Below are 23,351 nucleotides of genomic sequence, written 5' to 3' on the forward strand. Positions count from 1 at the left end.
ATTTAATTATACTGTTGTTATTTTCAACTACATTCTGAGGACTGTTCATTTAAACCTTTGTAATGTTTAAAAAATGAAAATAATAAGATGCATTTTTTAAATGAGGACACCAACTGAGAAGCTTTTTGGTTTGTTTTTTTTTACTTTGAATTTTCTTGCATTCCCCTGTGGGTTTTTTTATCACTTTACTATTAGTGGATAATTGTCTAGGTTATAAGGAGGACACAAGATTTTTGTGGCCAATTGGGAAATCAATGGCAGTAGTGCTGTAGCAAAATGTTTATAAAAGCAATAGTATGTAGCCCCTTTAAGAGTGTGATCAAAGAGGTGTTGAGTACTTCCTGTTTTCAAAGAAGGTTGAGGGTTCTTAGTACTTTTAGAAGTTGCTGAGCAGCTTGCAGGATTGAGTTTGTAAATGAAGTGAATTTCAGGTATAAACATTTTTGGCATTATATGGTGCTACCTATAAATACATGGAATATCATTTCCTGTGTGTTTGTATTATGCAGGTGACACTGGCCCAGGAGTAAGAGCATGGATCAAACAAATTCTGAATCGGGATTTGGTTTTCCAGCATATAAAAGTAATTTATCCAACAGCTCCTGCCAGGTATTGTGCAATGCTTTTTACTATTAAGACCAAATTCCTCTAATCTTCTGACAAAATCATTGTTGTGAAAATATTCTTATACCTTTGGGTATAGGTAATGCTTTGTTTTTGCAATTCTTTCTGTACTTTTTTTTTGTTGATACTTGAAGCTCAATAATGCTTTGCAACCAGAGGACCCTATTTTTAAATGCATGAAATTTTATGTAGGACATACTCTTCCAATTCACATTAAAGCCCTGTCCGCATTACAATTGAATTATTCACAAGAATAATATAGATAGAGATTTTTCTCTGACATGTTATAACCATGTTTTATTAAATCATACTCTAGACTACCTCCATACCTATAATTGTTCCCATAAATCTATTACCAGAACTAACCAAACACTTCGCTATACGTAATATCACACTTTGGTTCTGACGAACAATAGTCCTGTGTGACTGGTAGGAGAATTTCCTGTGTAGTAAATATATAGTTAGGAGCAATGAAAGCATCATCTTCAGCTATTGGTGACAGCATTGGAAAGTAAAACATTTCAATCACAAGGTTGCTTTGGTTTTTAATTTAGAATAAATGGACACAGAATCAATAAAAATTGAGTCCAGCTTCCTCATCACAGGTGCCTGCATTTGCAAACCCCATTATTATTTGTTTCGTCACAGTAAAGTGCCACAATGTGCTTCGGAGTGTAAATATACAGGAAATAGAGGGAGCTAATGGTATTTGCCCTGAGGAGCTTACAAGCCAGAGCCAGCATGTTCAGTCTTGACTGCCTAAAGCTAGGCATTTAAATCCATATTTAACTATCCAAATAAATGGCTTGATTTTCAGAGATAAGCCAAACACCTCTGAAAAATCAGGCCACTTATCTGAGTATCTGATGACCTGATTCAGGAAAGCATTTCCATTGAAGTCAGTGAGACTGAAGCCTATGTGTGAGTATTTTTTGGGCCTAAATATGGATTGAGGTATGAATTTTAGGTACCAATGTTTGAAAGCTTTTGTCCTAAATATGTATATGGGGTGGGGTTTGTGACGTCTCATGTAGACTTTCAAGGACCAGAAGTTTGAGAGAGTTTTCATTGAATTGGTTCAGGTGGTACAAAAACAAGTATTAATAATAATAATTTGTATTATGGTAGCACCTCCTAGGAACTCTAATCATGGGCCAGTATCCCATTGTGCTAGGTTCTGGACAAACACAGGACAAAAAGACAGTCAAGATTTTGTTTGGCTCATCACATATCTATATAGAAACAGTCCTTGACCCAAGGAGTTTACAGTCTAGTTATTATGCATGCAACATAACTGACTCATTGTCCATGGATGAGAGCAACTCGGAGTTGTGGAGAAAACTTGCACAGGCCATTGCTGAAAATCTTTGTGGAAGAATTGTGTTTTATGGAGGGATTTAAGGGAGGTAGTTCATAGCTCCACTATGGGCATGATTTTATTCAAACAACATACTGCTCCCTTGACAACTAGGCTAAGTGTGCAGCTAGTGTTATCCGTGGGGCCCAAAAGGCTCCGTCCTCTGCATGAATATTGGCAGTAGATGCAGGTTTGCTAGAATTAACTTCTGTAATGTTCTTCCTTCAGCCTTTCTATGTGTGTCGTAGGTGGGCAAAATGCCTCAGGCCACATCTATTTGGCCACTAAAGCTCCACTTTCCCATTCCAGCATGTCCAAAGCCACAATCTTGACCTATTATTTTATTTTTGTAGATAACTACAGCTATAGGTAACATTATACATGATTAATCAGTACATGTTATGATTTTCCAAGGAGCTATTTTTTACTTGCACACAACTTGAAAGGTATCAATAAAGATGACATGTAAAGAAAGATTCTAGATTGTAATGTAAAAGGTATGAATAAATAGTTGCCCTGTTTCAGTCAAGTTTACTTTCCTTATTCTTTTCCAAAGCAAACTGAGGTCAAGCATGATTTGATTCAACTTTGCAGCTTTTAGCATGATTTTTCCATCTTGTTCTCCTTGTGTGAAAGGGATGTATCCAGAGAAAAATACCTGTAGTGCATTTGTCTTTGATTGGTAACTGAGAAGTACATTATAGAATATTGCTTTACAGCCCCCTTGTTCCTGTTAAGCACCATTAACTGACACAGTGAAATAAAACAGATGCACTTAAGTACAGTAATGCTTGCCACCGTTTGGAGCTATGTACAAACAAAGGAAGTTTGTAAAAGTATGCTTTACTGGTTGCAATGTAAATAACAACAAAAACCTATATTGGCCAAGCAAAAGTTATTTTAGTGTTTAAATCTAATGCATGTTATACACTTTGTAAAGTCTGTAATGGTTTCTTTTCCCTCTTTCCATAGAAAAGAAAAATCAGGGCCAAAAATATCAAATTGGAGTGACAAATGTTAGGCTCCTCCATCCATATTTAGGAACCTAAATATATGGCCTGATTTTTTTTAATTAATTACATTTTTTTTTGGTAGTACTGAGCATCAGTTAAGGTTTTCAGTACCTCTGAAAATCAGGCCTTAAATTATCCGATAGTACGTGTCCAAGTATACTAAGGTCCTGATGCTGTGGTTGATAACCTGTGAGGGGATGGTTGTGTCTGAGTGGAGCTCTGTTGACATCCATGTAGTTCTGTGCAGGTTAGCAATCCACAGTTGTGCATCAGAGCATAATGCTTATTGGCAGTTTTGACCCAAATGATTAAAAGCAAAAAGAAGCTTCAGAAGTTAGGCATGCCTATAAATGTTGCCTGAATTTTTAAGGGACCTGACAAGGAGTAGAACTGGTATAATTTTTATCATGCTGTCATGGAATTTTTTTTTAAATTTGTTTTATTCCAGCACTGAAATAATTGTTTTTTCCCTTCCTATTTCCTATAGGAGATACTGGGGCTTAACTCACCCCTATCACCCTTAACTCTAACTATCAGAGACTGAGCTCCTTTAGAGCAACCAAAGAACATACTCCAGAATAAAATCCTAAAAACATATTCATCCTGCTTGGTTAGGTTTTAAAATATAAAATGATTTAGTGTTGATTGAGGAATGATACAAGGCAAATTCTACTCCTTAGGGAATTCTGCACCAAAAAATTGAAAATTCTGCGCAAAATATTTTAAAATCCTGCAAAAATCTGTGTATTGTATTTGTTTAAAATAACACAATCACACCATTTTCAATTGTTTGCTGACAAGTATTTTGAAATAAATTACCAAAATAATTGAAGATGATGTGATTACACTGTTGTTGTGTTACTGTGTTATTTTGCAGAACTTTGCAAATTTTAATTTTTTAAATTTTTTGGCACAGAATTCCCTCAAGAATACCAGGGTTCTGTGTGGCACAGTCTGGGTGTAGGCAGCTTGTGGGGAGTCTGAGTATGGGGAGGAGTCTGAATGCACAGGTGCTCAGTGCTGGGTACTAGGTGCAGGGGGAATGGGACTCTGCAGGGGAGTCCTAGCGAAGGTGCTTAGGTCTTAGGGGCGGGAAGGCTAGGGGAGTGGGACTTGGTGGGAGGCTCAGGTGCAGCTGGTGGGGTTCAGTGGGGTGGGGGTCTGGGTGTGAGAGCTCCTGATGCAGGGGGTGAGGCTCAGCAGAGTGGGGGCTTGGGGAGGGGTTCTGGGTGCGGCGGGCTCCTGATGCGGGGGGTGAGGCTTAGCCGGGTGGAAGTTCAGTGGGCTCAGTGGGGGGGGGTTCTGAGTGCAGGGGGCTCTGGGTGCACAGATGAGGGGGGAGGAATCACTGTACAGGGAACTGCTCCCCCTGTCCGCCCAACTCCTGTGCATCCAGCCCCCCCGCCCCCAGCCAGCCCCCCACTGAGCCTCTCACCCCGCCCCTCCCACACACACACTGTGTAGAGCTTCTGCAGCCGGCGAAGTTTCTGGGGGTTGATCTAACCCAGCACCTGCAGCTCTGTGCAAGGAAGGGAAGGGGGAGGTGGAAGGGGAGGCATCCCCAGACCTCCCTCCCCCCAGTGATTTTCCACTCTCTCGGCTGCCCAAATAGACATGTCCGAGCTGCCGGGAAAGGGTGAGTGAGCACTGATGCAGCTTCTCTTTGCTTCCCCACAGAAACCATTTTCTGCGGAAAGTAAAGAGAATCTGCAGGGTGGGGGGAATTTTCTGCTGCACAGTGGTAGAATTCCCCCAAGAGTAAAACTCTTCAGGGAAAAGCCTTATATAATAGGGATGAAAGCAATAAGATGCTAAATAAATTATATCAGTTTTATAATTGTTTTTAGCCAGTCTGTAGAAGGGGTCTAACTTTGTTATTCTATAGAAGGTTTAAAAATCCCGGAGAAAGATTATCTTTTTTTATTATTATTATTACACTTCTGTAATGGAAGCTGACTGCCTTCAAATATCTGAGTTGCCTGCTTTAAAAAAAAAAAAAAAAAAAGTCTGTATAATATGGCTGGCTCTCAATTGCTAAAAACAAAGTATAATTTTAAAATTTGTTTTACTTTAAAATATACCAGAATTATTTCCATATATGTACATATAAGGAATTAGATTAACCACCCTGAAGGCCTTCCGTCCCTAGAACAGGTTTAACATGGACAGCAACTTCCTTGTACAACCTTACCCCAGAAGATACAATGGTATTTCATTTGAGGTACTGTGGGCCTAAACTGCTTTCTGGCTTCAGGTGTCAATAGACATGTTGATATCAGAAGATGATTAAATATAAAAGTCATTTGAATGAAGAAGCAAAGAGTCCTGTGGCACCTTATAAACTAACAGACGTTTTGGAGCATGAGCTTTCATGGGTGAATACTCACTTCGTCAGATGCATGTAGTTGAAATTTCCAGGGGCAGGTATATATATGCAGGCAAGCTAGACATAATGAGGTAGTTCAATCAGGGAGGATGAGGCCCTGTTCTAGCAGTTGAGGTGTGAAAACCAAGGGAGGAGAAACTGGTTTTGTAATTGGCAAGCCATTCACAGTCTTTGTTTAATCCTGAGCTGATGGTGTCAAATTTGCAGATGAACTGAAGCTCAGCAGTTTCTCTCTGAAGTCTGGTCCTGAAGTTTTTTTGCTGCAGGATGGCCACCTTAAGGTCTGCTATAGTGTGGTCAGGGAGGTTGAAGTGTTCTCCTACAGGTTTTTGTATATTGCCATTCCTAATATCAGATTTGTGTCCGTTTATCCTTTTCCGTAGCGACTGTCCAGTTTGGCCGATGTAAATAGCAGAGAGGCATTGCTGGCGTATGATGGTGTATATTACATTGGTGGACGTGCAGGTGAATGAACTGGTGATGGTATGGCTGATCTGGTTAGGTCCTGTGATGGTGTCGCTGGTGTAGATATGTGGGCAGAGTTGGCATCGAGGTTTGTTGCATGGATTGGTTCCTGAGCTACGGTTCCTATGGTGCGGTTTGCAGTTACTGGTGAGAATATGTTTCAGGTTGGCAGGTTGCCTGTGGGCGAGGACTGGCCTGCCACCCAAGGTCTGTGAAAGTGTGGGATCATAGTCCAGGATGGGTTGTAGGTCCCTGATGATGCGTTGGAGAGGTTTTAGCTGGGGACTGTATGTGATGGCCAGTGGAGTCCTGTTGGTTTCTTTCTTGGTTTTGTCTTGCAGTAGGAGGCTTCTGGGTACATGCATCTGACGAAGTGGGTATTCACCCACGAAAGCTCATGCTCCAAAACGTCTGTTAGTCTATAAGGTGCCACAGGACTCTTTGCTGCTTTTACAGATCCAGACTAACACGGCTACCCCTCTGATACTTGAATGAAAAAGTTGACTGAAGACACCAGTTGAGGGCACTGAGCACCTTGCAGGATTTGACCCTCATTCCTTGATGTATATGTTGTGACTACCAAGATGGCTGCCAATTAGTGGATGTTGGATTATTTTAATTGGTCACTTGTCTTTAAGAAGTAGGAATGTACTACCAAACAGTCATCCAATAATAGCTTCAGTCATTACTGAGGTGGCACTAGATTTTTTTGATTGGCTCCAAATACTGGTGAGATGCAGGGCCTCATTTTAATGTTCTTTTAAAAAACAAAACAAACCCTTCCAATGACAAGTACTTCAGCCATGTTCCTGTTCAGCTTTTGTTCTTGACATTAAATTGTACTAAATTTGTAAAGGCAGTGCAGTAGCTGCCAGGTCCCAAAGTGAGCTACTTAGTCCATGGTTTGTCTAAGACCTCAGTCTGTTCTTGCATTATTCCTTTTCAAAAGATGAAAATATTTTTATATATGTAGATCTAAAACGACTTTCTGACATACTAACATGCTCTGCTAATAGAGAGCATGTGGCCTTCTGTTTATTAATGTGAAAGAAATGCATGCATTTATAAAACCCTAATTTAATAAAATAAGAAGTGGATAATTTCGTAATGGCTGTGAAGAAGAGTGTGTGTGTGGGGGAGATTAATGGGATGGATTCTAGAAGGTACAAATGTAGCTGAGGCGAAATCATTTTACAAGTTTCTGTTTTTAGTTTTCCCTTTTCATAGAAGCATTTTGTTGTATCTCTCTATGAGCTTAAAATATGGAAAAAGATGATTGTTTTATTTTAATGGATCATTCAATTAACTTCTTTTTTAGCGTTCTTTCAACATTGATGTCTCTGTAGCCAGATTTAAATTGTTAAACACGGTTGAATTAGGATTTCTCCCCAATAATGTTGATGCACATGCTTTAATTAAAAACCAAGGGTTTAAATTGTAGCCCTAGTAGCTGATGCAATACTTAAAGCCACGTCTGCACTCACAGTTTTAAAGGAAAAGGGTTTCCTTTTTTTCCTTCGTTATTTGGGTCAGCATGGCTGCAGCTTTAAATACTGTTTCACTGCTACTACTATGACTTAAACATTCGGTTTCTATTGAATATCTAAATCAGGGGAACTGAATACCACCCAGTTTAGCCTTTTAAAAAAAAAAATAGAAAGTGATAGTTTAAATTGGCATTGCAGCAGCTAACGTGGTAAAGTTAAAACTATTGAGGCTCCACTTGTTTTAAGAAATATACTTTACCTTTATAATTCTCTTGAAAAATCTAGGTCAAAGATTGTTTGTGCTGTCTAGCATTCTCTTCTGACAGTCTTTCCCATTTCAAGTCAGAAAGTAAACTATAAATATACAATTTGGACTATTTTGTGGATCTTTTAGACATCCACTAGCATATCTTCTCATGGCCAACTGATCGCTCTGTATAGTTTCAGTGTTACACATTTTGCAAAATATCCTGTCCTTCCTCTGTTGGAAGTTTATGGCTGCTAAAAGGCTGTTCAGTGCTGCGGGCTAGCCTTCCAGCCTTTCACCTGGGTTGAAATCTTCACTTTGCTTATGAGTAGAGGTGAGTTTCATTTCATACTAGTCCCCATTTGGCCACATCACAAAACCCCCAGACAGTTTGGCACCATTCAGCTACACTGGCAGCAGTCTCTGCTTGTGAGAAACCTAGGGTTGGAAAAGCAGCAGGAGTGTTGCAGGTCAAGATTGAGATGGATTGGCAGAGCAGTATGGGGGAGCATGCACCGTGCCTATCCGTACTATGTTTGGCTCAAGCAAATGTTATTAATCCCTCAGTGTCATGAGCCCTAACCTCATTCATAAATTTAAAACAAAGGAGCCTTGTAGAAGTGGAATTTTGATGGACGCATAGACGGATTTCAGATATTGTTAAGCTGTTTACCTTTATTCTGACCACATAGATATCAAGACCTATCTTGGAATTTACACTATACCACTATTCTGCAGCATGGAGAAAGCATATTTTTGCAAATTGAATGTCTTTTCATTTCGTTTCTCATGTATCCTTTGCTGTTTATGTGCTGCAAGTACGTGAACATTTTAACATTCAGGATAACATACTCATATGAAATACATGCATACAGTGAATGCATCTTTTCCAGCTGGTACCTTGAGGGAGGAAAAGCAGTGTATAATAAGGGTTCTGTCTCAGGTTCCTTGTTCTTTATCTATACTCTAGTGACATTCTTCCTCCCATTTCTCTTCATTTCAACTTTTTCCTAGTGCAGGGGGAAACCTGTTATCTCCACCTTGGGAATGGGTAAGAATTCTGCTGTTGCAGTATTATTCATGTTGTTTCCCAAGTTATGTGGGTTTGAGATGTATGTTACATTATTTATTTTAAAGCTTTCGTTATGTTTTTCTCATTGTAAATATTAGGTTCTTTCATTGTGATTAGCCTGTTGAGCCCCTATGTCATCTGCCAATCCCTTCTACCTTGTTTGTCACCAGTTCTGGAAAGCTGCCATTCTGAACTTCAGAGCATGGCTTAGGGTACATCCAGAGTACCCACCGGATTGGTGGGTAGCTATCGATCTATCGGAGATCGATTTATCGCATCTCGTCTAGATGTGATAAATCGATCCCCGAACGTGCTCCCGTCAACTCCGGAACTCCACCAGGGCGAGAGGCGGAAGCAGAGTTGACGGGGGAGCCGTGGCCATCGATCCCACGCCGTGAGGGTGGGAGGTAAGTCGAAATAAGATATGTTGACTTCAGCTACGCTATTCCCGTAGCTGAAGTTGCGTATCTTACATCGACACCCCTCCCCCCCGCAGTGTAGACCAGGCCTTAGAAGTGCCTTCCAGTGCTCCAGATAGAGTTTCTGGTATGTCCCTGGTCATATTCATTCAGCAAACTGACAGTAGGTCTACAGTCACCAATAGCAGGACACTCGGAAGGAGGTGGTCTCTGAGAAAGCCATTTGAACTCAAATAGTAAATACTACAGTTGTGTAGAAATTTTTAAAATTGATGTGCTTTGCAGATCGAAACATCCAAAACAATAAAATAATACTATGGTATAAAACTTGCTGGGCAGAACAGTGCTTTGTTGCAATGATATAAATCCCGAATAACTCCAGTATAGCATCCTATAGACTTAATCTGTTTTTCCACTACCTCTGAAAGATACTACAATGGAGTTATATAGGATTTAAACTGCTGCAGATATTTAAGAGCAGACATTGGCCCACTAATTGCCTCCAAACCACATAACACTTGCCAAAGATTCCTGATGGCCTCGCTCCACTGACAAGTAAATATTTAAAGGTTAATTCACCACTTTTCAGAGGGTCTGTATGAGGTCTGTGCAGCACCACTTAAAGTCCCACTTACATTTTATTTTAAGTTATGAGTGAGACTTAAGTGGTACATAGGTCTGTGTTATAGAATCATAGCATTGTAGGGCTGGAAAGGTCCTTGAGAGGTCATCTGGTCCATCCCCTGGATCTGAGGAAAGACCAAGTATACCTAGACCATCCCTGACAGGTGGTTTGTCAGACCTGTTCTTAAAAACTTCTGCTGACGAGGATTCCACAACCTCCGTTGGAAGCCTATCCAAGTGTTTATACTTATAAGCAAAAAGTTTTTCCTCATATTTAACCTAAATCTCCCTTGCTGCCAATTAAGCTGATTACTTCTTGTCCTACTTCCAGGGGATGTGGAGAACAGTCTCTGTCCTCTTTATAACAGCCCTTCACATAGTTGAAGGACAGTTCTTAGTCTTCTTTTCTCAATACTAAACATGCCCATTTTTTTAACCTGTCCTCATAGGTCAGGTTTTCGAAACTTTTTATTGTTATTGTTGCCCTCCTCTGGACACGCTCCAGTTTCTCCTCATCTTTCCGAGAGTCACACCCAGAATTGGAGACAGGCTGAGGCCTCACTAGTGCTGGGTAACGCAGGGCAATTACATATGACGCTCCTGTTAATACATCCCAGAATGATATTAGCCTTTTCTGCAACTGTATCTCGTTGATTCATTCAGTTTGTGATCCACGATAACCCCCAATCCTTTTTAGCAGGATTACCAGTTATTGCCCCTTTTGTAGTTGTGCCTTTGATTTTTTTCCCTGTCTAAATATATTCCGTTCTGACTTCAAAAGGAGTGTTGCTTATGGAAAGGTGCACCTGGGTTCCTTAGTGTCCCAGTGAAGCCTCAAATTATTAAAATGTCAATACGTTTACAGACTGTACTGTCAAACATTTACTGGTAGGCTAAGAAGGATTCTCATGCAATTAAAGCTAAACAATTTTTATGTGCTATCCTTGACTTAAAAAAAAATTCACTAATTCATAGTATTAATTATTGTGCAGTGGATCTTCCAGTCATTAGCAGAGATTAGCTGTGAAACAGCAACGGTTTGCAAAAATGAGATTAAAGGCTTTTTCCTCCTTTTTCAATATTGTGTGATGTCTAGTCTAAAATAAGAGTGATTTTAAAAAAAAAAAATATAAATATATGTGTCCCCTTGCTCTCAGGCAAAAATTACACCCAATCACTAGAATTGTCAGGAGTTCTGTGCAAGGTAATAGGATTCACCCTCCCCCAAGAAAAATACCTATAGTCTTCTAAATACTTGCTACATAACTACTCCAACTGACCCATTCTACTCACATTTACACTGGTGTAAATCCAGAGCAATTCCAGTATAGATTGCACTAATAGAACCAATCAGAATCTGGCCCACTGAGTTCTGTGGAACAGCATGCATGAGTCATGGCTAATGGTGAGGGGTCCTAGTTTAGAAGTGTTTGAAAATTGGATATGTATATAGGCAATTTTTTCTTTCTCCCTTTTGTGTAAGTATACTTTCAGGTCTCATTTTCTTGAACTTCTCCTGACACACATCTAACGCAGTTACTATTGGTGCAATATGACACCGTAAGGCTACCCTGTTAACAATAATAATGTGTTTGTGTCCATGTTTCTAAAATAAATCTCATTTTTGAAGGACTTATAAATTTGGCATGAATATACCCTGGGCTTTAGGATTTTGATACAAGAGTAATGTGTAGTTTTTTTTTAACCAAGTTTATTAAACAGAGAATCTAATCCTGCAAGCCCTTGTATGCATTAAGTGCCTTTATTCCTGAGTGTAAGGGTTTGCGCAACTCATCCTAAATAGTTTAAAAAGTTAAACTAGGGGGAAAAGAGCAATAAAAAGGTTTTTTCTTTTCTCATGAAGTTACTCATCGTAAGGTTCAAGTAGATAGTTTTATCCGAATTTAAATAAGTAAAAATAAACAATGTGCCAAATTCTCTGCTGCTGGAAATTACTGCAATGGATCAAATTGCACCAGCAAAAAATTTGGCACTGGGATGAAATCTGACTTTGTTGAAATCAATGGGAAAACATCCATTGACTTCAACACTACCCAGATTTCACCCTAGAGCTTTAAACACTTTCATCTGGCACTCTGCTCTGTTGCCTGACATGCATGATCTTTCTTGAATATAAATGTAAACCAACAAAAATCCAGCATTAGAATGTCTTGTACAAAGCCCCAATCAGAATAAAGGAACGGGGGGAGAATGAGCCTATTACTAACTTTAAGTTCACCTTTCTCTTTCTTTGTACAGAGTTCTTAGCTTCACAACAGATTCCCAGCTCCCATGCCATGTAGCACATCAGCAAGCTCTCAGTACAGCATTTAAAAAACTTCTGAAAAAGGTATAGCTAGTACTTGCCCTTTCCAGGCCAGCTCCAGTTTTCTAGCTGGGTTTGTAGCATGTGAGATTTCATCAGCAGACTGCTAGTCACAAAGAGAGTGGAGCCGGCAATCCATGATTGAACTGCACTTCTGTACCAGCAGAAAGGAAAATTTAAAATGAGTGATATACCATCTTACCCTGCTTACCTGAGGCATCCACCTTCTTGCTATAACAAGGCTTTTGCTGATTGATGTTCTCATATCATCTTGAGTTTTATGTTGTACAAGTACAATTATTTATTAACTAATCAATACAGTACCAATAGTACTGAGTTATTTTTATGTTAAAACTATTTTCCAAGTGACATTTTGCAGGACCAATTTAAAGGTGATACCTAAAGTGGCATAAATTAGAGTCTAAATTGGTGTAATCTACTCTCCAGAGTGCTGGAAAAGGTGTAAATTACCTCCCTGCTTTCACTTACGTTTTCTACATTGATGTATAAATTACACCAACTTAGATTTACACGTTACTAAAGTATTTCTAAATTACTTAAAGGATGTCTAATTTACACTTCTTCATGCATTACCTTTGAATTTGGCCCTTAATCTGCATAACTACCTTTGTATTTAAATAAAAATGTAAATGATTAAAATGAGTCGCTGTGGGTACAGTCAGTCACAGGTTTTCGTAATGCATTTCTTTTTTATACATACGTTCAGAGTCCTGGATCCCTGTGTGCTATTTTGAATTCTTATCTTGAAATTATGGATTAGCATAGATTCAGTCCCTAATATATTCCCCTGAACAAGCAATTATAATAAAGAAAGCACACTTAAAACAATTCCTTAATAATCCATTCAGACAGAACAATGCGGGCGAGATGTGAAGACATTTGGAAGCATTTTGAAGATTCCATTTACGGGGTGCCTGGTGTTCCTTAGCACTGTTTATCTCTCTCCCATTTTTTAGTGTTTAGAGTTAGTTCAGCTTGTATAATGTTGCATTTCTAATGCTTGTTTTGGGGGGAGGAGGGAGAGAGAGAGGTAGACTATGTTCTTTAAACAAGCCAGAGTTTTGAGGTTGAATTGCCCAGGAGGAAGCTTTTTTCTTTTAAAGAGTTGAGTCTTTCATGTGCTCCAAAGAACTTCATATAACTTCTGTTTAAAAAAAATCAGTACAGAAAGTAAATCCACATTTTAAAACACATTTTGCTAGTGGACCATAAATTTGTATTCAGAGAGTTTCAAAAACAGATTATAGGGACATGGGGCCTTTACTTTTAAAGCCATTTAAAAAAAAAAAACCATGAACCACAAAAATCTGTTGGGAGTAATGGTAAGGGTTTGATTTAGACTCTCAAAGGCAAGAAAATCTAAAGTTAAGACAGACAATGTGGTCCGATGCTGTCCTTAACTGATCACACAGCTAGCAGGCATGGAGCTGCTTTGCTTCAGAGCCTTGTTGCAGTGATGTCAGGTGAGGATCAGTGTTGAACTGAATTTTCAGTGCACTATAAATTTCCTTGTTTTTTTTGTACATTTCAGGGCAACCTCCTCATGTTACTGTAACATAGGGGTCATTTTTTCAGACAATTAAACCACAAAGAAAAAATTTTGTGCTCTATTCTTGGAGCTGTGCAGATAGTTCCATGCCAAACATATTTGTTTACAGTGGTAATGTCTGAGTTGTATTATACTAGTTAATAAAGGGATTTATTTAAGGAACAAGGTGAATGACTAAAACAGATGTGCCAGTAGGCTGTATTGTTAAAACTGAAAAGTAAGATTCTTTTATGTGAGTTATTTTTATTGTATTTCTTAGAAATTCAATTTAGTTGTGAGGACATCTTTGTGACAACTGAAAGTATTCTGGCAGTCCGTTTGAGGGGCTGCTCCTGTGCTCTTTAAATGGATCAGTCTCCCATCTCCTTCATTGGCGATTTATAAAGATTGCACGTTAAAGCCCTTAATCCCAGGTTTGATCGACTGTACAGTCATATTACATTATGGATTTTACCATGATTCTAAATCTTTAATTTTAAATCCATCTTCAGTTGTAGCAAACATATATAATATATTAAAATATTTCATAGTTTCTTTGTAGTTCCCCATCATTCTGCCTATATCCATCTGTTGTCCCTCGTCCTATACTTAGATTGTGAGCTCTCTTTGTTCTTTGTATGCACAGCACCTAGCTCAACGGGGTGCTGGATTGTGACCCCGAGGCACTATGATAAGAGAATTAATCATAATGTATTATATGTTTTTGCCATTCTGGTTTAATGACACAAAAATGTGCTCATGTCTTCAGCCTATGGTTTTGTCATGTCAGGTACCTGTACAACAACACAGTCGTGAAAAGAGAGTTAAAAGTGGAGTGGCTTGCAGATATGTGACTGATTTCTCACAGTTATTCACATTTCTGTTCATGGCATTATCAAAACTAGGGATTTTTGAGGCTGCATGGGGAAATAATGAATGCCTTGCATCTATAGCACCTTCCATTTCAGGATCTCAATGCACGTTTCTTCAAAGATCAGTTAATTTAGCCTGCCGACACTTCTGTCATACAGGTAAGTGGCATTATCTCAACTCCAGAGATTGGGTGATAAAGGCATAGAGAGTTTCAGTGTGTTGCCCATGGTCACCCAGATAGTCTGTGGCAGAATCTAGAATGCAATCCAGTTCTCCTGATTCATAACCACCATTCTTTAACTGCAAGGCTGTAATTCCTGATTGTGAGTGTAGTGAGGCATAGTGGCCTCCCTCCGGTCTTGAGAACGAGGAACCACTACACTCCGCCTGGTGGGAGGAGCCAGATCCTCATCAACAGAAGTACCAGGGTGGGGCAGGAAGGATAACGTTGAGTGGGACCCATGGAAGGAGGCAGATATCTCCAGCCCGCTGCAGCACTCTGGAATTAAAACTGCACTATGCAGCACCCTGCCCCCGGAGGAGAGCTATCCTGGGCATGAATTGTCAGGACTGCCATCAGCCCTGTACCTTGAGGAGATGGAGCACTCTTGGATTATGGAACCCTGCACCTGGAATGGGGTAGGAAGGAGCCCACGGAAACCAGACTTTGCTCCAGTTTTGTCACTGTTAGAGCCCTTGGCTGGGACTTGGTGGAGTAGGGTGGGCCCAGGTCCTCTTACCCTTCTGCTGCCAACCCCACCTTTGGTCTTGTGGTGTATTCACCCCTAAGCCAGAAGGCCTGTGCTTTGTTTGTGGCTTGCCCCAGCAAAGAGACTGGGGGCCTAGACTCTGTGTGCGTTGGCTTCCTTAGCCAGGAATCATAGAAGATTAGGATTGGAAGAGATCCCAGGAGGTCATCTAGTCCAACCCCCTGCTCAAAGCAGGACCAACCTCAACTAAATCATCCCAGGCAGGGCTTTGTCAAGCTGGGCCTTTAAAACCTTTAAGGATGGAGATTCCACCACCTCCCTAGGTAACCCATTCCAGTGCTTCACCAGCCTCCTAGTGAAATAATGTTTCCTAATATCCAACCTACACCTCCCCCACTGCAACTTGAGACCATTGCTCCTTGTTCTGTCATCTGCCACCACTGAGAACAGCCTAGCTCCATCCTCTTTGGAACCCCCCTTCAGGTAGTTGAAGGCTGCTATCAAATCCCCCCCCCACTCTTCTGCAGACTAAATAACCCCATTTCCCTCAGCCTCTCCCCATAAATCATGTGCCCCAGCCCCCTAATCATTTTCGTTGCCCTCCGCTGGACTCGCTCCAATTTGCCCACATCCTTTCTGTAGTGAGGGGGGCTCTAAAAACTGGATGCAGTACTCCAGATGTGGCCTCACCAGTGCTGAATAGATGTGAATAATCATTTCCCTTGATCTGGCAGTGCTCCTACTAACACAGCCCAATATGCTGTTAACCTTCTTGGCAACAAGGGCACACTGTTGACTGCTATCTAGCTGCTCATCTACGGTAATCCCGAGGTCCTTTTCTGCAGAACTGCCGCTTATCCAGTCGGTCCCCAGCCTGTAGCAATGCTTGGGATTCTTCCTACGAGCAGGACTCTGCATTTGTCCTTGTTGAACCTCATCAGATTTCTTTTGGCACAATCTTCTAATTTGTCTAGGTCCCTCTGGACCCTATCCCTACCCTCCAGCATATCTGCTTTTCCCCCCAGTGTAGTGTCATCCGCAAACTTGCTGAGGGTGCAGTCCATCTCATCATCCAGATCATTAATGAAGATGATATATAAAACCTGCCCCAGGACTGACTCCTGGGACACTCCACTTAGGCAAAAGTCTGCTCCCTGCTCCACCCCGCCCAGAAGGCCAGAGCTTCCCTTATAGACTGTTCATTGCTGTCTGCCCACGTCAGGAGGCTGTGGGCTAGAGATTGCTTTTACTCTGCCCTGCCTAGAAGACCAGAACCCTAGACTCTTGATTGGTGTCAGCCGTAGCTGGGAGACTCTGGGTTAAAGACTGCTTACTGCACTGCCCAAGGGGGCTAGAGCTCCAGACAGTTAATGGTTGTTTGTCCCTGCTAGGAGGCTACAAGCTGCTTGGCCCTGCCTGCTGCAGTGAGGCGGAGTGGCCTCCCTCCCAGCTTAAGAGCAAGGGACCACTACACTGACAAATTAAAGCATTTGCCAGATGAGGGAGACCAAAGGGGGTGAGGACATATTTCCAACTTTGAAAGGTTTGTTATGCCCGCAAACAGTATAGGGGAAAGTCAAATAAAAGGTGCTGTGTTGTGTGGTTTGGTTTTGTTTATTTTATTTTTTTAAGTATCTGTTAATTTCTCTTGCAAAGCTGTATACCACTAAATTTATTGTGGATATTTCAGCAATATCCACGCATACTTTTTCCATGTAAATGCTGGGGCAATCCTGCTACTGTAGGACAAAGCTCTTTTTTAAAACTTTTAAATGTTTTTTTTCCTAACAACCTATTGTAATTACTTGTATGTATTAATTCATTGGTTCTAGGAGTTGAAGTCTCTTGGCATTTGCTCCATTGTCAATAGCAGTGCTTACCATGAGCACTGATGCCAAGGTTTTTGAGAGAGGGCCTATAACCAGTACTTGGATAATATGTATCCTTAATTATTTTATACTGCTACACCTCCTCATAGTATCCGAGTGCCTTCCATGTAATATCAATAGCAATGGTGAAGTCCCTAGTGGAAGAAAGAAAGAGAACAAAATTTGTTAAACAGATTTCAGTTGAGCTTCTTTTGTGTATTGAATACTGTTTTCTGACCTTCCTTTAGTTTAATAAACAATCACTATTTATCCTTTGAAATCCAAACTAAGGCCTGGTAAGAGATGTGTTTAATAGCAATATTTCTTTAAATACATGATTAACTTTGAATTAAGCAACTTAAAGGCTGTGGAACTCAAACGTGCTTTCCTGAATCAGTGCTTAGATCTGGGTTGTATAGACATGTTATATTCCTGCATCTGTCTGTCTGCCTATCCGAAAGACAAGGTGGGTGAGGTCATATCTTTTATTGGACCAACTTCTGTTGAGGAGACAGACAAGGTTTCAAGCTACTCAGAGCTCTTCTTCAGGTCTGGCAAAGGTACTCGAAGCATCACAGCTAAATACAAGATGGAACAGATTGTTTAGCATAGGTAGTTAGCACATAGTCTAAGGGACCATTTAAGGTGGTGTGGTCTGTTAACACACCTGCAGTCATAGGACAAAGAAAGAGGGATTAGTAGTGGGACACGTTGTTGTAATAAGCCATAAATCCAGTGTCCCTATTCTGTTCATGATTTTTAGTGTGTAGCACAGGCACCAACTTTCCATTGTGCCAGGGGTGCTCGACCCCCAGTTGTGCCCCAGGCCTCACCCTCACTCCACCCCTTCCTTCAAGGCCACAGGCCTGCCCCCATTCCACCCCCGCCTCACCTCTTCCCACCCTGTTCGGTCCCCTCCCCTGAGCGCACCAGGTCCTCGCTCTTCCCCTTTTCTCTCCAGCCTCCTGAATGCCGCAAAACAGCTGATTGCAGCGGGCGGGAGGCATGGTGAGGGGCTGATTGGTGGGGCCTGCTGGGACGCAGGAGGCATTGGAAGGGAGGGGGAAGTGCTGATAAGTGGGCTGCCGGTGGATGCTCAGCACCCACCATATTTTCCCTGTGGGTGCCCCAGCCCTAGGGCACTCACGAAGTCAGCACCTATGGTGTCTAGCAGAGTTATAAATTTAAGCTTTTAGGATTATCTTTTGAAAGTGTTGTGCAGATTTGCTTTGAGGATTAAGACTGAGAGGTCAGGTATGGAGGTATCACTTTGTGATGGGGTGCTTTGTCTTTTATCATTTTCCTGTGGGAGTTCATTAGAAAATGTAGTCTCTTCTCTTATAGAATCATAGAAATATAAGGGCTGGAAGAGACCTTGAGAAGTCATCTAGTCCATCCCCCTACACTGAGGAAGGACCAAGTAAATCTAGACCATCCATGACAGATGTTTGTCTAACCTGTTCTTTAAAACTTTCATGGGCAGGGATTCCACAACCTCCATTGGAAGTCTGTTTCAGTGCTTAGCTATCCCTATAATCAAAGTTTTTCCTAATATCTAACATAAATCTTCCTGGCTGCAAATTGAGCCCATTGCTTGTCCTATTTAAGTGGAAGTGACAACAATTGATCACAATCTCTTTAGAACAGCCCTTAACATATTTGAAAACTGTTATCAGCCTCCCCCCTGGCCCAGTCTTCTTTTCTCTAGACCAGCAGTTCTCAAACTGTGGGTTGGGACCCCAAAGTGGTTCACAACCCTATTTTAATGGGGTCTCCAGGGCCAGCATTATACTTACTGGGAACCAGGGTTGAAACTGAAGCCCAAGCGCCACCTCCACCCGGCGACAGTGTCAAAAGCTTTACTTAAATAAAGATAAATCATGTCTGCTGCTTCCCCCCATGCACTTTGCCAGTAACCTTGTCAAAGAAAGAAAGTAGGTTGGTTTAGCATGATTTGTTCCTGACAAATCGATGTTGGCTATTACTTATCACCTTGTTATCCTCTATACTTAGATTGTAAGGTGTTTGAGTCAGAGACTTGTCTTTTTGTTCTGTGTTTATATAGTGGCTAGCACAATGGGGTCTTGGTCCATAACTGGGGTTCTGGGGTGCCATAGTAATACAAATACATAATATACTGCCTGTTACATGTTCTGATGCAGTGGTCTCTCTGGTTTAGAAATAGACCCTTCTGCTTCACATATGTGCTAACCCCGTGGTATAAATAAGGGCAGAATTTGCTGCTTCATTAAGCATTTTTGGGATTGTTAGTGGTATTTTGTTTAAACCTTAGTAGTGAGAAAATCCAGATAGAAGACTGAAGGCTTCATTTTCATTTTCAGTGGGTTCCCAGCCAGACAAATTTATCAAAGGCTGTCTGTTTGTAGGCAACTATTGTAATCTGATCTGAGCTTTTCTGAGTTTAAGTTTAGAGTGAAAAATGTGCCCCCTGATTAAACATAGCAATTAAGGATTTTAGGGATCTTAGTTTTGACCCCCTTGACATGAAACACTGACCTCAGTGCAGTACATTTGTATTGAATTGTTACCATTGTAAGACAGTTAGATCATCTTTCTGGGGATTTTAGGGGCCAATTCATCATCATCATCATAAAAAAAGTGTCTCCTTTGAATTGCAACTCTCTTGATTATTTGAGTTTTGGACAGCGTATGTAAGGTATTTGTGATACTAATCTGACACTAACTACATTATTGCAAAGAATGGTATAATTACATCTCTAATTTCAATCTGCACGCTGACAAAGTAAGCAAAGTTGTGTTTTTAAGCCTTATTAAGTTATCTGAATTAAGATAAACTGTCTCTCACCACTCCCTCATTTTCTCTCTCCTACGCACACTCACACAGACTGAAATTTCCATAGGTGCCTAGAAGATTAATAAAAAAACCAAAAAACCCTCCCACCACTTTCAATAGGAATTGTGCCTCTGAATTCTGAAGGTGGTTTTGAAAAAATCTCAGCCTTATTCCTCATATAAAATCAGAACTCCCCCTCCCCAAGACATGCACATAGTATGTGACCTGAGGATCTTGCAACCCATAGAAAATAGGTCAGCATGTATTGATCCCCTACTCCCATTTATTTCAACAGGAAGTATGCTCAGGAATAGGAGTCACACCTGCAGATCTGTTGACAAGCTTGTGCTCTAAAAGACTTAGTATATGAAATTATGCAGCCATGACCTTGTGCTGATTGAAACTTGCATATGTATTTTAAACAGTTTTCTAAATGTCCTCACCCTTTAAGGATAGTCCTTGATGAACAAAGAGACTTTGTATAACCAGTGGTAAATAACGTTTAAATTAGTCACATTTAGAATTGAGAGACAATTAATTGATTCCTTTTCTTCTTTTTCAGTCAGTCACCAAATTCTCTGTTGTTTACCATGGTTATACTGAATGCCTTTGTTCTCATACATTTTTAATCAATCTTTCTTTTCTTTTCCCCCAGACCGTATACACCTATGAGAGGAGCCCTCTCCACTGTGTGGTTTGACAGATGGAAGATCTCTAATGAGTGTCCAGAACATATTGAAACCATTGACTCAATGTGTCAGGTGCTTACAAACGTGATTGATGATGAAGTTAAAAATGGCATCAGCAAGAATAGGATAATTTTAGGTAAGGGTTTTTTTATGTTTATACCTTATGAGAGAGCCTCTCGCATTGGGTTCCCATTGGAGTCTATCCTGCAAGTTTGACAAGCAATCCCTGCACATGGTCTCAATTGACCTTCATTCAGAGTTGAGAGCACTCAGTGCATTGCATGATCTAGCCCTCGGTAGGTCAAATTAGACCGACACCCTTAAAACTGCTTTGAATTTATTGAGGTGCTGTGAGTGCAAATGTATGCAGTATTTGGCTCACTGAGTACTCTGTCCCATCAAATTAAACGTAAGGTGTTTGGTTTTTTTGAGCTGCTCATTTATCATTGGAATTTAAATACCAGTCAACAATGTCTAGCCTGTTCTTACTTTGCTATTTCTATCTGGTCTCTTCATATTTAGAGGACTTCTGAAGAATGTAAATCTTGAGTTCTCTCAAAGGCAGTGTAGTTTCTTATTTCAATAAGCATCTACCAGTGGTTCTCAAAGTCGCTCCGCTGTTTGTTCAGGGACAGCCCTTGGTGGGCCGGGCTGGTTTGTTTACCTGCCGCGTCCGCAGGTTCAGCCAATCGCGGCTCCCACTGGCCGCTCCAGGCCAATGGGGGCTGCGGAAAGCAGCGTGGGCCGAGGGATGTGCTGGCCGCCCTTCCCACAGCCCCCATTGGCCTGAAGTGGCAAACAACGGCCAGTTGGAGCCGCGATCGGCTGAACCTGCGGACACTGCAGGTAAATAAACCAGCCCGGCCTACCAGGGGCTTTCCCTGAACAAGCAGCAGACCGGTTTTCAGAACCACTGATCTAGACAACACAAATTGTTGCACACTGTATCCTCTCTACTGCTGTGGTTGCTTCGGAAGAGTTCAGTCATGAAAAAACAAAAGTCCTGTGAAACGTTCAGTAATGGTAGAACTTGGTAACAAATGCATTTACTCATCATATTTAGCCCTTATCTAGATCATTACATCTTCAGAACATTGTACAAATATCTACTAATCTTCAAGCACGCTCAAGGAACGTGCTGTATCAGGCCTATTTTACAGTTGAGGAAATTGAAGCAGAGAGGTTGAGGCCCCAGGAGTAGCATAAGTCAGAGATGGAATTAGAACTCAGGAGTGCCTGACTCCTTGTTCTATTCTTTGACTAAATATTTCAGGTTGGAATAAACTTTTAATGTGGGAACTTCTGACGTCATGGGCAACTGACTCTTGCCATTGAGGTCCTAAGCAGTGGAGCCAGGATCATTCAGCCTTCATATATTCTTGGCCCAGCCCTGTGTTTCTCTTTGAAGGTCTCTGTTTATTTTTCCTTGGTGGCTCATTGCCCTGGCTGTAGAATGCATTAATTTGAATGTCTGTCAGTACAGTCTCTTTGATCTGGCTTTCCTGTGTTATACCTGCAGGCCTAGAAACTGCTGAAGAAGAGCAGGTGTTTTTTTTTTTTTCTGGGAGTGGGGAGGAGATGTTCCACATACAGACTCATTCTGCTGCTAGATTTTCCCTTTGACCTCAGGAAAATAGAAGTAGTGAGATTGCAGGGTCTGCGACACACTTTAAATCTGAGAAATCATCTAAGGAAGTAATTGAGGTTAGTTGTCTCAATCCGTTAGCCTCTTTTGAAAGTTCCAGCCTCTGTGTTTAAATTCTCTGTCTTTAAGTAATTGAAAATTGACTTTTCTCCCATCTTTTGTCTGTCTGGTCTATGTAGATTGCAAGATGTTTGAGAGATGTTCTCTTGCTAAGCGCATGTATTGTGCCTAGCACAATAGGACCCTGATCTCAGTTGGGCTTCTGGACACTAAGAGGACAAATAAGGACTGCACAGATGTGAAGAATTCCCCGGGGATAAAGGGTGATGGGAGGAGAAGGGAGCAGGAAGTCACATCAGACCTGGTCAACCATCTCTTTGGAAATGCCAGCAACATTCTGCCTGGATGGGGGAGAGCATTTTAAGAGGGGATCTGGTCGTGAACAGACAGCTGATTCGTGGATATGACATGGGCAGAGGTAGAGTGCTGTTTGACACGGAAGTCAAAGAGAGCAAGCTTATAGTGGAGGAAGCCATTGTTACTCAGGAGACTTTCTCTAGAGGTGTTCAGTGGTGCAGATGATGGGAAATTGAACGGTGGTGGTGGTGAGCAATGTGGCAAATTAGTAGGACATCTTTCTGTAGAAAGGAGGAGTGGGGGGATTAGACAACTGAGTCAATGATGGAGAGAGTGAGACTTGGCAGATAAGTCGTCGATGGCAATAGGCTGAAAGCAGCACAGGCTGGATGGATGGACGGACAAGTGGGTGCTGAAGAAGATGAGGTGATAGTCAAGGTGTGGGAACGCTGATGTTGAAGAAACAGAGGAGCTGTGGTTTCTGAAGACAAAGTTGAGGGAGTAGATATTTTAGTGAGTGGGATTTAATTCAGTGGTGAAGGTCAAAGGAGGATGAGGGGTCAGGTGGCATGTCAGTGTGGAAGTTGCAGGTTGAGAATGAAGGTCAGAAATTATGAAGGGAGGGAGAGCCAGGTGTAAAAATTAGGACAGAAAGTGGGTGGAAACTGACAGCTGTGTAGAGTGGGACAGGAGGGCAGTCTGAAAGAAAGGAGGATAAATGAGACAGGAACTCCAGGAATGAAAAGGGAGAACCTAACATTTTCATCATGGTCCTCTGGAGAATGACTGTCTTTCCTACTCTGATTCAAGTTTTACACAGAGTTG

General features: G+C 41.2%; 1 protein-coding gene across 1 annotated transcript in view; it reads left to right on the forward strand.

The window, feature by feature from the left end:
- LYPLAL1 (lysophospholipase like 1) overlaps nucleotides 1-23,351 on the forward strand; it is a 42,049-nt gene that overhangs the window by 5,228 nt on the left and 13,470 nt on the right. The window contains exons 2-3 of the mRNA XM_050950269.1: nucleotides 510-609; nucleotides 20,491-20,660. Coding sequence (XP_050806226.1) covers nucleotides 510-609; nucleotides 20,491-20,660 — 270 coding nt within the window. The remainder of the gene's footprint in view (nucleotides 1-509; nucleotides 610-20,490; nucleotides 20,661-23,351) is intronic.

Source organism: Gopherus flavomarginatus, chromosome 4 (assembly GCF_025201925.1).
Source record: "Gopherus flavomarginatus isolate rGopFla2 chromosome 4, rGopFla2.mat.asm, whole genome shotgun sequence".
NCBI classification, from domain to species: domain Eukaryota; kingdom Metazoa; phylum Chordata; order Testudines; family Testudinidae; genus Gopherus; species Gopherus flavomarginatus.